Consider the following 13630-nt stretch of genomic DNA (forward strand, 5'->3'; position numbering starts at 1 on the left):
AAATACAAAAAAATTAGCCATGGGTGGCAGTGAGACTCCATTTCAAAAAAAAAAAAAAAAAAAAAAGAACCAGTGGGGACTACAAATTTCCCAAGCAACCACCCACCCTAACCAACAGGCTTGCCTCCCCTCCTGGCCATTGGGATCCCCACCTTCCCGGAACTCTGAGCTGAGTGATGTCATAGATAGATTACCTTTCTAGGGCCAAGGAACCGGAAATTTCAGGGACATGGGGGAGGGAGAGAGATGTTTCTCTACCGCCTCAACCCCCATGTCTGTGGTGAAATCGATCGAATTGGTGCTCCCCCAGGATGCAATCTACCTGGCCGGTTCCAGCATAAAAGGGCAGGTGATTTTAACCCTGAACAGCACCCTGGTGGACCCCATGGTCAAGGTGGAGCTCGTGGGAAGGGGTTACGTCGAGTGGAGTGAAGAAGCTGGAGCATCCCGAGATTACAGCAGGGATGTTATTTGCAACAACAAGGCAGACTACGTGCATAAGACAAAGATATTCCCAGTGGAGGGTAAGGACGAGGCCACCAGCCACCCCTAGCCATGACAGGAACCTGGATCTGGAAAATAAACACATCCAGGAGTCAATCAAGGAACCTCCAGGGCTACCAGAAATAGGCAGTGATCTGATTTCTCCCTAGGAGGGAAGCCATGTAGAACAATGACCAGGAGATGCACAAAACATGAAAATAACAAGACAGGGGGCCGGGCGTGGTGGCTCACGCCTATAATCCCAGCATTTTGGGAGGCCAAGGTGGGTGGATCACAAGGTCAAGAGATTGAGACCATCCTGGTCAACATGGTGAAACCCCGTCTCTACTAAAAAATACAGAAATTAGCTGGGCATGGTGGCGCACGCCTGTAGTCCCAGTTACTCGGGAGGCTAAGGCAAGAATAGCTTGAACCCAGGAGGCGGAGGTTGCGGTGAGCCGAGATCGCGCCATTGCACTCCAGCCTGGGTAACGAGCAAAACTCCGTCTCAGAAAAAAAAAAAAAGAAAAGAAGAAGACACAAGGAGCTGATCAGAACCTAGATATTCAAAATGAGGGTTCCAAGTAGTCTCCTTGGAAAATGCTTAGTCCTATGACTGCCTTTGTGAGGCCCCTAAAAAGTCTTAATATTTTACAGATTAAGTTTCACTCTGACGGCAAAACCCCAGGAGACAAAGTAGGGAGTCCTTTATTCATGGAGTAAGACAGTGGAGGTAGGCCGGGTGTGGTGGCTCATGACTGTAATTCCAGCACTTTGGGAGGCCGAGGCAGGAGGATCACTTGAGGTCAGGAGTTTAAGACCAGCCTGGCCAATATAGCAAAACCCCATCTCTGCCAAAAACCACCAGAAAACCAGCTAGGCGTGCTGGTGCATGCCTGTAATCCCAGCTACTCGGGAGGCTGAGGCAAGAGAATCACTTGAACTCGTGAGCTGGAGGTTGCAATGAACCAAGATCTTGCCACTGCTCCCCAGCCTGGGTGACAGAGCGAGATTCCATCTCAAAAAAGCAAAAGATAGTGGAGGTAGAAGAGGGAGGGAGGCCTTCCAGGGACAGTCCTCAGTTCCAGGGACAGTCCTCAGTTCCAGGGACAGTCCTCAGATCCAGGGACAGTCCTCAGTTCCAGGGACAGTCCTCAGATCCAGGGAAAGTCCTCAGTTCCAGGGACAGTCCTCAGTTCCAGGGAAAGTCCTCAGTTCCAGGGACAGTCCTCAGTTCCAGGGAAAGTCCTCAGTTCCAGGGACAGTCCTCAGTTCCAGGGAAAGTCCTCAGTTCCAGGGACAGTCCTCAGTTCCAGGGAAAGTCCTCAGTTCCAGGGAAAGTCCTCAGTTCCAGGGAAAGTCCTCAGTTCCAGCAATTCAGATCTGAAGTCTTAACAAATGTCAGAGAGTCTGCTGAGCTGTGGGGTGTTATTATATGTCCTTTTCAAAACGTGTTTGTGGGGATATTCCCGGGTGTTTTTTTTTTTTTTTTTTTTTTTTGAGACAGAGTCTCTCTCTGTCACCCAGGCTGGAGTGCAGTGGCGCCATCTCGGCTCACTACAACCTCCACCTCCCCTGTTCAAACGATTCTCCAGCCTCAGCCTCCCAAGTAGCTGGGACTACGGGCGTACACCACCACACCCAGCTAATTTTTGTATTTTTAGTAGAGACAGGGTTTCACCATGTTGGCCAGGATGGTCTCAATCCCTTGACCTCGTGATCTGCCTGCTTGGGCCTCCCAAAGTGCTGGGATTACAGGCGTGAGCCACCGTGCCCGGGCTATCCCCAGGTATTATGCAGTCAAGCAGAACACATGGCCAACACTTGGGAGAACAAAGTGTAATTTAATTTAATTTATCTATGTATTTATTTTTGAGACAGGGCCTTGATCTGTCCCCCTCTAGGGCAGTGGTGTGATCACAGCTCACTGCAGCCTCAACCTCTCTGGCTTAAGCGATCCTCCCACCTCAGCCTCCTGAGTATCTGGGACCACAGGCACATGCCACCATGCCTGGCTAGTTTTTGTATTTTTTGTACAGACAAGATCTCCCTATGTTGCCCAGGCTGGTCTGAAACTCCTGAGCTCAAGTGAAGCTTTCTACTTCGGCCTCCCAAAGTGTTGGGATTACAGGTGTGAGCCACCGCACCTGGCCACTTTAGACTTCTACAGTTTTAGACAGGATGGTCTATTTCACCAGAGGAGCGCTGTGCAAAGAGTGGGCAAATGAGCACAGGACCAAGCGATGGGAGGGACTCCAGCCATGCAAATATCCTGGGGACAAACATCAACTTACCAGACTCTCATACTGAGCAATTATGTGACCTCTCTGTCTCTCAGTTAGCCCATCTATATTTTTATTTTATTTATTTATTTTGAGATGGAGTATCACTCTGTCGCCCAGGCTGGAGTGCAGTGGCACGATCTCAGCTCACTGCAACCTCTGCCTCCTGGGTTCAAGCAATTCTCTGCCTCAGCCTCCCGAGTAGCTGGGACTACAGGCAAGCACCACCATGCTCAGTTAATTTTTTTTCTTTTCTTTCTGTTTTTTTTAGACGGAGTTTCACTTCTGTTGCCCAGGCTGGCGTGCAATGGCGTGGTCTCGGCTCCCTGCAACCTCCACCTCCCAGTCTCAAGTGACTGTCCTGCCTCAGCCTCCCAAGTAGCTGGGATTACAGGCCTGCACCACAATGCCTGGCTAATTTTGTATTGTTAGTAGAGACCGGTTTTCTCCATGTTGGTCAGGCTGATCTCGAACTCTTGACTTCAGGGGATCCGCCCGCTTCGGCCTCCCAGGGTGCTGGGATTACAGGTGTGAGCCACGGTGCCCGGCCTATTTTTTTTCTATTTTTAGTAGTGATGGAGTTTTACCATCTCACCCAAGCTGGTCTGGAATTCCTGACCTCATGATCTGCCCGCTTCGGCCTCCCAGAGTGCTGGGATTACAAGTGTGAGCCACTGCGCCTGGCCAACGCATCTATAAAATGGGAATAGGAAGAGGCCTTACTTCATAAGATTGTGTTAAGGACTTAATGATTTAGTGGCACATAAACGGTTTAGAATAAGGCCAGGTATACAGTAGGTGGTGAGAAATTGCTAGTTCTGGCCGGGCGCAGTGGCTCATGCCTGTAACCCCAGCACTTTGGGAGGCCAAGCTGGGCGGATCACCTGAGGCCAGGAGTTCAAGAGCAGCCTGGTCAACATGGCAAAACCATGTCTCTACCAAAAATAGAAAAATGAGCCAGGTGTGGAGGCGCATGCCTGTAATCCCAGTTACTCGGGAGGCTGAGGCAGGAGAATTGTTTGAACCTGGGAGACAGAGGTTGCAATGAGCTGAGATCACACCACTACACTCTGACTGGACGGCAGAGCAAGACCCAGTCTCAAAAATACATAAATAAATATTAAAATAGAGCCCCCAAGTACAGATTCTAGAACCTTCTGATGGCATCGGTGTGTTTTGCTTTCAGATAATTGGTTAAGCGCAGGCAGCCACACCTTTGATTTCCATTTCCACTTGCCTCCCCGGCTTCCTTCTTCGTTCACCAGCAAATTCGGCCACATCTTCTACTTCGTACAAGCTTCCTGCATGGGCCGGGAACACATTTTAGCCAAGAAGAAGATGTACTTAATGGTTCAAGGGTCTTCTGCCTTCCACAAAGAAACCCCATTCCAGGTACTGATGGGGGAGAGGCGGGGATGGGAACATTCTCCAAGCTCCAAGGAGGAAGAGGGAAGGTGGACGGGCAGGGGACAGAGACGGTCCCATAGGGAGAAGGGAAGGGTGTTGGCAGCTTCCCAGGCCCCGCGATTTCACAAAAGGTGAGTCAGAAACCTCAGGGCAGCCAGACGTCAAGGCTGCAGTGAGCCACATTTGTAGCACTGCACTCCAGCCTGGGCGACAGAGCAAGACTCCATCTCTAAAGTAAAATAAAATTGTGTGTATGTGTCTGTACATATATATATATGTGCATGTGTCTGTACATATATATATATGTATACGTGTGTGTGTATATATATATATATATTTTTTTTTTTTTTTGAGACAGAGTCTTGCTCTATTGCCAGGCTACAGTGCAGTGGCACAATCTTAGCTCATTTCAACCTCCACCTCCTAGGTTCCAGTGATTCTCCTGCCTCAGCCTCCCGAGTAGCTGGGCTACAGTCTCAAACCACCATGCCTGGCTAATTTTTTGTATTTTAGTAGAGACAGGGTTTCACCATGTTGGCCTGGATTGTCTTGATCTCCTGACCTCATGATCCACCTGCCTCAGCTTCCCAAAGTGCTGGAATTACAGGTGTGAGCCACCACACCAGCTTTTTTTTTTTTTTTTTTTTTTTTGGGACAGAGTCTCACTCTGTCGGCCAGGTTGAAATGCAGTGGTACAATCTCAGATCACTGCAACCTCCGCCTCCCAGGTTCAAGTGATTCTCATGTCTCAGCCTCCTGAGTAGCTGGGATTACAGACATGCCCCACCACGCCCAGCTAATTTTTGTGTTTTTAGTAGAGATGGGGTTTCGCCATGTTGGCCAGGCTGGTCTCGAACACCCAACCTCTGGTGATCCGCCCACCTCAGCCTCCCAAAGTGTTGGGATTACAAGCAGGAGCCACCGAACCCGGCCAATATTCTTTTTTTTTTTTTTTTTTTTTTTTTTTTTCTTTTTTTTTTTCTGAGACGGAGTTTCGCAATCTTGTTACCCAGGCTGGAGTGCAATGGCGCAATGGCGCGATCTCGGCTCACCACAATCTCCGCCTCCTGGGTTCAGGCAATTCTCCTGCCTCAGCCTCCTGAGTAGCTGGGATTACAGGCACGCGCCACCATGCCCAGCTAATTTTTTTTTGTATTAGTAGAGACGGGGTTTCACCGTGTTGACCAGGATGGTCTCGATCTCTTGACCTCGTGATCCACCCGCCTTGGCCTCCCAAAGTGCTGGGATTACAGGCTTGAGCCACCGCGCCCGGCCAATATTCTTTTAAAAAAGAAACAAAGCCAGCTGCAGTGGCTCACGCCTGTAATCCCAGTACTTTGGGAGGCCGAGGCAGGTGGATCACAAGGTCAGAAGATTGAGACCATCCTGGCTAACATGGCGAAACCCCGTCTCTCCTAAAAATACAAAAACTTAGCCAGGTGTGGTGGCACGCGTCTGTAGTCCCAGCTGCTCGGGAGGCTGAGGCTGGAGAATTGCTTGAACCCGGGAGGCGGAGGTTGCAGTGAGCCGAGATGGGGCCACTGCACTCCAGCCTGGGCGACAGAGCGAGACTCCATCTCAAAAAAAAGAAAGAAAAAGAAAGAAAAGAAAAGAGAGAGAGACAGAAAGAGAGGGAGAGAGAAAGAAAGAGAGAGAGAGAAAGAGAGAAAGAAAGAAAGAAACAAGGGCAGGAACTAAGTCAGTGGTTTTCAGCTGGTGCTGTTTTATCACCATAAGGGACATTTGGCAATATCAGGAGACATCTTTGTTTGCCTCAGCTGGGTGGGCAGGTGCTGCTGGCATGGAGTGGGTGGAGGCCAGACCGCTGCTCAGCACCCTGCAGTGCCCAGGACGGCCCCACCCAGGAGAATGGTCCAAATGTCCACTTGTCAAGGAGGAGACACAGCCCTTGGGAAAAGCCAAGAAGAGGCCCCACCGTGACCCTCAGGATGGGAGAGACGCCCGGACACTCAGTAGCCCTCCAGCGCTGGCCTTTGACCTCTCAGACAGTGGAGGTGGTGGCCTCAGTCCAGGAGAAGGAAAGGTCGTGCAGCCTCCGCTCGGCTGAACACGGGACTCGTTCTGGGTCCCTTCCTGAGTCGAGGGAAAGGCAAAGTCGAGGTGGGAGGAGCGACACTGGCCAGAGTCACCTCGCCCCTCCAGGGAGTCATTTGTCATCAGAGCATTAGGGCGATGACAAATGTCAGAGGGCTGGCTTTTTTTTTTTTTTTTTTTTTTTTTTGAGATAGAGTCTCACTCTGTCACCCAGGGTGGAGTGCAGTGGCATGATCTTCGCTCAATACAACCTCTGCCTCCTGGGTTTGAGTGATTCTCCTGCCTCAGCCTGGGACTACAGGCTGGAACTACAGGCGCCCGCCACCACGCCTGGCTAATTTGTGTGCTTTTAGTAGACACGAGGTTTCACTATGTTTGCCAGCCTGCTCCTGAACTCTTGACCTGAAAAAATCTGCCTGCCTTGGCTTCCCAAAGTGCTGGGATGACAGATGTGAGCCACCACGCCTGGCCGGTATCTCTATTTAAAAAAAAAAAAAATTAAGGTCAAGCACAGTGGTTCACGCCTGTCATCCCAGCACTATGGGAGGCCAAGGTGGGCTGATCATGAGGTCAGGAGATCAAGACCAGCCTGGCCAACATGGTGAAACCCTGTCTCTACTAAAAATACAAAAATTAGCTGGGCGTGGTGGTGTGTGCCTGTAATTCTAGCTACTCAGGAGGCTGAGGCAGGAGAATCGCTTGAACCCGGGAGGCAGAGGTCACAGTGACCCAAGATCACACCACTGCACTCCAGCCTGGGCAATAAGAGTGAAACTGTCTAAGCCAGGTGCAGTGGCTCAAGCTTGTAATCCCAGTACTTTGAGAGGCCGAGGTGGGTGGATTACAAGGTTGGGAGTTCGAAGACCAGCCTGTCCAATTTGGTGAAACCCTGTTTCTACAAAAACAAGCTGGGTGTGATGGTGCACACCTGTAGTCCCAGCTACTCGGGAGGCTAAAGCAGAATTGCTTGGACCTGGGAGGCAGAGATTGCAGTGAGCCAACTTTGCACCACTGCACTCCACCCTGGTGACAGAGCAAGACTCCATCTCAAAAAAAAAATTTTTTTTTAATAGCTCAGTTGGAAATAAAAGAACGTTGGTAGCTCTTGGTACCTCCTTCAGGACCTGGACAGAGCTACCAGCTTTGTCTTGAGTTAGGGCAGTGGGTCTTTCACACCTGTAGGGTCCTAACGCATGTTACGAATTTTCGAATAAGACTGCAGGGATTTAGAATGAAACTGACTGCAATTAGCCTTCAGGAGAGGAAGGGGAGCTCCAGGGGCTCCTGGGAAGGCTGAAGAGAAGCCAGAGGCAGGAAAGTGGGAGGTGAGGTCAGAGGGGGTCAAGGATCTGCCTGGGTTCTCAAAAAGGCAACATACCTGACTTCCTGCTACAGTGTTTTTCTTTCTTTCTTTCTTTCTTTCTTTTTCTTTTTAAAGACGGGGTTTCACCATGTTGGTCAGACTGATCTTGAACTCCTGACCTCAGGTGATCCGCCCGCCTTGGCCTCCAAAATGCTTGGATTACAGGCATGAGCCACCACGCCCGGCCCAGTGTTTTTCTTTCTTTTTTCTCCTTCTTCTTCCTCTTCTCCTCCTCCTCCTCCTCCTCCTCCTCCTCCTCCTCCTCCTCCTCCTTTTTCCTTCTTCCTATTTATTTGGGACATGGTGTTACTATATTGTCCAGGCTGGTCTCAAACTCCTGAGCTTAAGCAATCCTCCCGCCTTGGCCTCTTCAAAGTGCTGGGATTACAGGCGTGAGCCTCCACGCCTGGCCAGCAATGTTTTTCAAACCACAGGTCACAACCCAGGAGTGGGTTGCAAAAATCCATTTGGTGGAATATAAGCATTTTCTTTTTCTTTTCTTTTCTTTTCTTTTTTCTTTTCTTTTTTTTTTTTTTTTTTTTTTGAGACAGAGTCTCACTCTGTTGCCCAGCCTGGAGTGCAGGGCTGCATCTCGGCCCACTGCAACCTCGGTCTCCCAGGTTCAACTGATTCTCCTGCCTCAGCCTCCCGAGATAGCTGAGATTACAGGCACGTGCCACCACGCCCAGCTAATTTTTATAATTTTAGTAGAGATGGGGTTTCACCACATTGGCCAGGCTGGTCTCGAACTCCTGACTCTGGTGATCCACCTGCCTTGGCCTCCCAAAGTACTGGGATTACAGGTGTGAGCTACTGCACCCTGCCATATTTTTATAAAACAAGGACTAGGCAAGAATAGAAATAGGCTGGAATAGAAATCGGCAATATCAGAAAAAATCCATTTAGCAGGTTGCAACTATTATTTATTTATTTAGAGACAGAGTCATGATCTTTCGCCAGGCACCAGGCTGGAGTGCAGTGGTGCGATCTCAGCTCACTGCAACTTCCACCTCCTGGCTTCAAGCAATTCTCCTGCCTCAGCCTCCCAAGTAGCTGGGACTACAGGTGCACACCACCACGCCCAGCTAATTTTTGTATTTCAGTAGAGACGGGGTTTCACTATGTTGGCCAGGATGGTCTCGACCTCTTGACCTCGTGATCTGCCTTCCTCAGCCTCCCAAAGTGCTGGGATTCCAGGCGTGAGCCACTGCGCCCGACTGCAACTATTATTTTTTTATAAGATGAACAGAAGGCCAGGTGCAGTGGCTCACGCCTGTAATCCCAGCACTTTGGGAGGCTGAGGAAGGCGGATCACCTGAGATCAGGGGTTTAAGACCAGCCTGGCTAACATGGTGGAACCCCATGTCTACTAAAAATACAAAAATTAGCTGGGTTTGGTGGCACATGCCCGTATTTCCAGCTACTTGGAAGGCTGAGGCAGGAGAATTGCTCGAACCCGGGAGGTGGAGGTTGCAGTGAGCTGAGATCAAAGCCCTGCACTCCAGCCTGGGCGACAGAGCGAGACTCTGTCTCAAAAAAAAAAAGGACACTAGGTGATGGGAGAGAGGACTCCAGGTTTTTAGCTGCAAAATCCCCAGGGCTCCAGATTCCATCTAGTGCCTCTTCCTCGGAGATCCCCCAAAGCCCCAGAGGCTTTGCGGAGCTCCCAGGTTGGATAAGACAGATGAGTGGATTTTGTGGCCCTGATCCCTCACGGTCATCTGTTCCACACACCCTCCTCTTCTAGAACCCCCTGGTTGTGGAGGCTGAGAAGAAAGTCTCCTACGACTGCTGCCGCCGGGGCACCGTCTGCTTGCAAATCCGGATGGAAAAGAACACCTTCACGCCGGGAGAGAAGGTCGTGTTCACGACAGAGATCAACAACCAGACCAGCAAATGCATCAAGACGGTCATCTTCGCCCTGTACGCCCACGTGCAGCACGAGGGCTTCACGCCCGGCGCGGAGCGGCGGTCTCGGCTGGACAGCAGCGAGCTTCTGCGGCAGGAGGCCGGCACCCCCATGACCCGCTTCAACACCACCAAGATCGTCAGCACCTTCAAGCTGCCGCTGTTGCTGCCCGTGAGCGGCGGCACGCGGGACGGTGACATCATGCACACTCGCTATGAGCTGGCCGTCACCGTGCACCTGCCCTGGTCCCTGGCCAGCCTCAAGGCCAAGGTTCCCATCATCATCACCAGCGCCTCGGTGGACTCTGACAGCGGCCAGCCGCCAGAGGACAGTGTCACCCGTGAGCCCAGATCACCAGAATTAAGCACCCAAACTTTTAAATATTAAAAAAAGCTGCCGGGCGCAGTGGCTCACGCCTGTAATCCCAGCACTTTGGGAGGCCGAGGCGGGTGGATCATGAGGTCAAGAGATCGAGACCATCCTGGTCAACATGGTGAAACCCCATCTCTACTAAAAATACAAAAAATTAGCTGGGCATGGTGGCGCGTGCCTGTAATCCCAGCTACTCAGGAGGCTGAGGCAGGAGAATTGCCTGAACCCAGGAGGCGGAGGTTGCGGTGAGCCGAGATCGCGCCATTGCACTCCAGCCTGGGTGACAAGAGCGAAACTCCGTCTCAAAAAAAAAAAAAAAAAAAAAGCTTTATCAGTCTCTACCGGGAGGAAGCCCTCTGTCTTGCACAGGTGACTCTCCGATGAGTCGTGGCATGGGCAGCACGTGGTCAGCCACCTCCCCAAACTCTAGCAGTTTGGACGTCCATGTCTTCCGTCCCCAGACCCAACCCCGGCATAGCCCTCCTTTTCCACCCTAAGTCTGCCCCAGCCTACTGGGGTCTCATAGTGCCAAGACAACGGGTCCCACATGGAGGGATTCTCCCCTCTGCTAATGTCTGGTTGTATTGGCCGTCACGACTGCAGGGAGTTGGGGGAGAAGCCAGTCCTACTGGCGTGGAGTGCACGGATGCCAGGGACGCTGCTCAGCACCCTGCAGTGCCCAGGATGGCCCCCACTATCAGGAATTGTTTGGCCCAGATGTCAACAGTACCAAAGGGGCTGGGCATGGTGGCTCATTCCTGTAATCCCAGCACTTTAGGAGGCCATGGCAGGAGGATCACTTGAGGCCAGGAATCTGAGACCAGCCTGGGGAACATTGTGAGACCCCATCTCTACAAAAAAAAAAAAAAAAAAAAAAAAAACCTGGGCCGGGTGCAGTGGCCCATGCCTGTAATCCCAGCACTTTGGGAGGCCGAGGCGGGTGGATCACCTGAGGTCAGGAGTTTGAGGCCAGTCTGGCCAATATGGTGACACCCTGTCTCTACTAAAAATAAAAATAAAAAATTAGCTGGGCGTGATGGTGTGCGCCTATAATCCCAGTTACTCGGGAGACTGAGACAGGAAAATTGCTTGAACCTGGGACGTGGAGGTTGCAGCGAGCCAAGATTGCACCACTGCACTCCAGCCTGGGCAACAAGACTGAAATTCCGTCCCCAAAATAAAAATATATATATATATATATATATATATATATATATATATATGTTTAAGTGGATGTAGTGGCACCGACCTGTAGTCCCAGCTATTCAGGAGGCTGAGGCGGGAGGATCACTTGAACCCAGGAAATTGAGGCTGCAGTGAGCCATGACTGTGCCTCTGCACTCCAGCCTGGGTGACGACAGAGCAAGATCCTGTCTCAAAAACAAAACAGAACGAAATACCGCCCATGATATGACAGTACAAAGGGGGAGTGACTCTGTGCCGGTGTAATTCACAGAGGTTGCTGTGGAGCCCCGGGACTGCTCTGAGGGTCTCACACCCGAATCAGATCCTGCGGACCTCTGCCTACAGCAGCTTAGGCTCCCCCCCCCATACTTGGGATCAATGCCAGAGTCTTCCTGGTGATAAGCCTGTGCCATCTGCCCATGTGCGATCCATCCATAAGCCATACAGGCTCTGTCCTCACACTGCCCAGCATCTCCCACTCCTCCCTGTCCCCTGCGTCTGCCCTGCTCTGATCCACCTTTTTTTGTTTTGTTTTTGAGACAGAGTCTCCCTCTGTCGCTCAGGCTGGAGTGCAGTGGTTTCATCTTGGCTCATTGCAACCTCCGCCTCCTGGGTTCAAGTGATTCTCCTGCCTCAGCCTCCCGAGTAGCTGGGACTACAAGGCAGCACCACCACGCCCGGCTAATTTTTGTATTTTTAGTAGAGGTGGGTTTTCACCATGTTGACCAGGATGGTCTCGATCTCTTGAGTTTGTGATCATCCCGCCTCAGCCTCCCAAAGTGCTAAGATTATAGACATAAGCCACTGCACCGGGCCTATTTACTTTCTTGAAACGAAGTTTCGCTCATGTTGCCTAGGCTGGAGTACAATGGCATGATCTCAGCTTACCACAACCTCCGCCTCCTGGGTTCAAGTGATTCTCCTGCCTTAGCCTTGTGAGTAGTAGCTGGGATCACAGGCGTGCACCACCATGCCCGGCTAGTTTTTATTTTTGTACTTTTAGTAGAGATGGGATTTCACCATGTTGGCCAGGCTGGTCTCAAACTCCTAACCTCAAGTGATCCGCCCACCTCGGCCTCCCAAAGTGCTAGGATTACAGGCCTGAGCCATCGTGCCCTGTCACCCAGGCTGGAATGCAGTGGTGCGATCTTGGCTGACTGCAACCTCCACCTCCGGGTTTAAGTGATTCTCCTGCCTCAGCCTTCTGAGTAGCTGGAATTGCAGGTACGTACCACTGCATCTGGCTAATTTTTGCAGTTTTTAGTAGAGATATGGTTTCACCATGTTGGCCAGGCTGGTCTCAAACTTCTGACCTCAAGTGATCTGCCTGCCTCAGCCTCCCAAAGTGCTGAGATTATGGTGTGAGCCACCACACCTGACCACAAATGTAATTTTAAATTTCCTAGGCCAGGCGTGGTGACTCACGCCTGTAATCCCAGCACTTTGGGAGGCCGAGGCAGCGGATCATCTGAGGTGGGGAATTCATGACAGCCTGGCCAACATGGTGAAATCCTGTCTCTACTAAAAATACAAAAATTAGCTGGGTGTGGTGGTGCACACCTGTAGTTCCGGCTACTTGGGAGGCTGAGGCCAGAGTCGCTTGAACCCGGGAGGTGGAGTTTGCAGTGAACTGAGATTGGGTCACTGCACTCCAGCCTGGGGGACAGAGCAAGACTCTGTATCCAAAATAAATAAATAAATAAATGAAATTAGCCAGGCATCGTGGCATGAGCCTGTAATCCCAGCTATTGGGAGGCTGAGGCAAGAAGATCACTTGAACCCAATAGGCGGAGGTTGCGGTGAACCAAGATCGCATCACTGCACTCCAGCCCAGGCAACAGAGTGAGACTCCGTCTCAAAAAAAATAAATAAATAAGATAAAATAAAAAATAAATCAATAAATATCCTAGTAGTCAAGTTACAACCAGCAAAAATGGAATAGGCAAAATCGATTTTTACATTTTTAAAATGTACGTATGTATTTTGAGATGGAGTCTCGCACTGTTGCCTGGGCTGGAGGGCAGTGGTGTGATCTTGGCTCACTGGAATCTCCGCCTCCTGGGTTCATGTGATTCTCCTGCCTCAGCCTCCCGAGTAGCTGGGATTACAGGCACACACCATCACGCCCAGCTAATTTTTTGTATTTTTAGTAGAGACAAGGTTTCACTGTGTTGCTCAGGCTGGTCCTCAACTCCTGAACTCAGGCAATCTGCCTGCCTCGGCCTCCCAAAGTGCTGGGATTACAGGCGTGAGCCACTGTGTCCAGCTTATTTATTTATTTTTGAGACGGAGTCTCACTCTGTTGCCTGGGCTGGAGTGCAGTGGTGTGACCTCGGCTCACTGCAACCTCCACCTCCCATGTTCAAGTGATTGTCATGGCTCAGCCTCTGCAGTAGCTAATTACAGGCACCCACCACCACAGGTGGCTAATTGTTGTATTTTTAGTAGAGACAGGGTTTCACCATGTTGGCCAGGCTGGCCTCGAACTCCTGACCTGAGGTGATCCACCCGCCTCGGCCTCCCAAAGTCCTGGGATTACAGGTGTGAGCTGCCATGCATGACTCTACATTAGGG

At 50.9% G+C, this 13630-nt stretch overlaps 1 protein-coding gene across 1 annotated transcript; it reads left to right on the forward strand.

The window, feature by feature from the left end:
• The first annotated feature begins 256 nt into the window (after positions 1-256).
• On the forward strand, positions 257-9863 carry ARRDC5 (arrestin domain containing 5). The gene is given in 4 exon segments (XM_064382051.1): positions 257-524; positions 3952-4157; positions 9338-9834; positions 9836-9863. Coding segments are annotated over 4 exon segments (984 nt in total). The 5' UTR covers positions 257-271.
• Positions 9864-13630: the final 3767 nt, after the last annotated feature.

The sequence above is a fragment of the Aotus nancymaae genome, unplaced genomic scaffold (assembly GCF_030222135.1).
Source record: "Aotus nancymaae isolate 86718 unplaced genomic scaffold, 86718_ANA_hifiasm-v0.15.2.pri h1tg000028l, whole genome shotgun sequence".
In the NCBI taxonomy this organism is placed as follows: Eukaryota; Metazoa; Chordata; class Mammalia; order Primates; family Aotidae; genus Aotus; species Aotus nancymaae.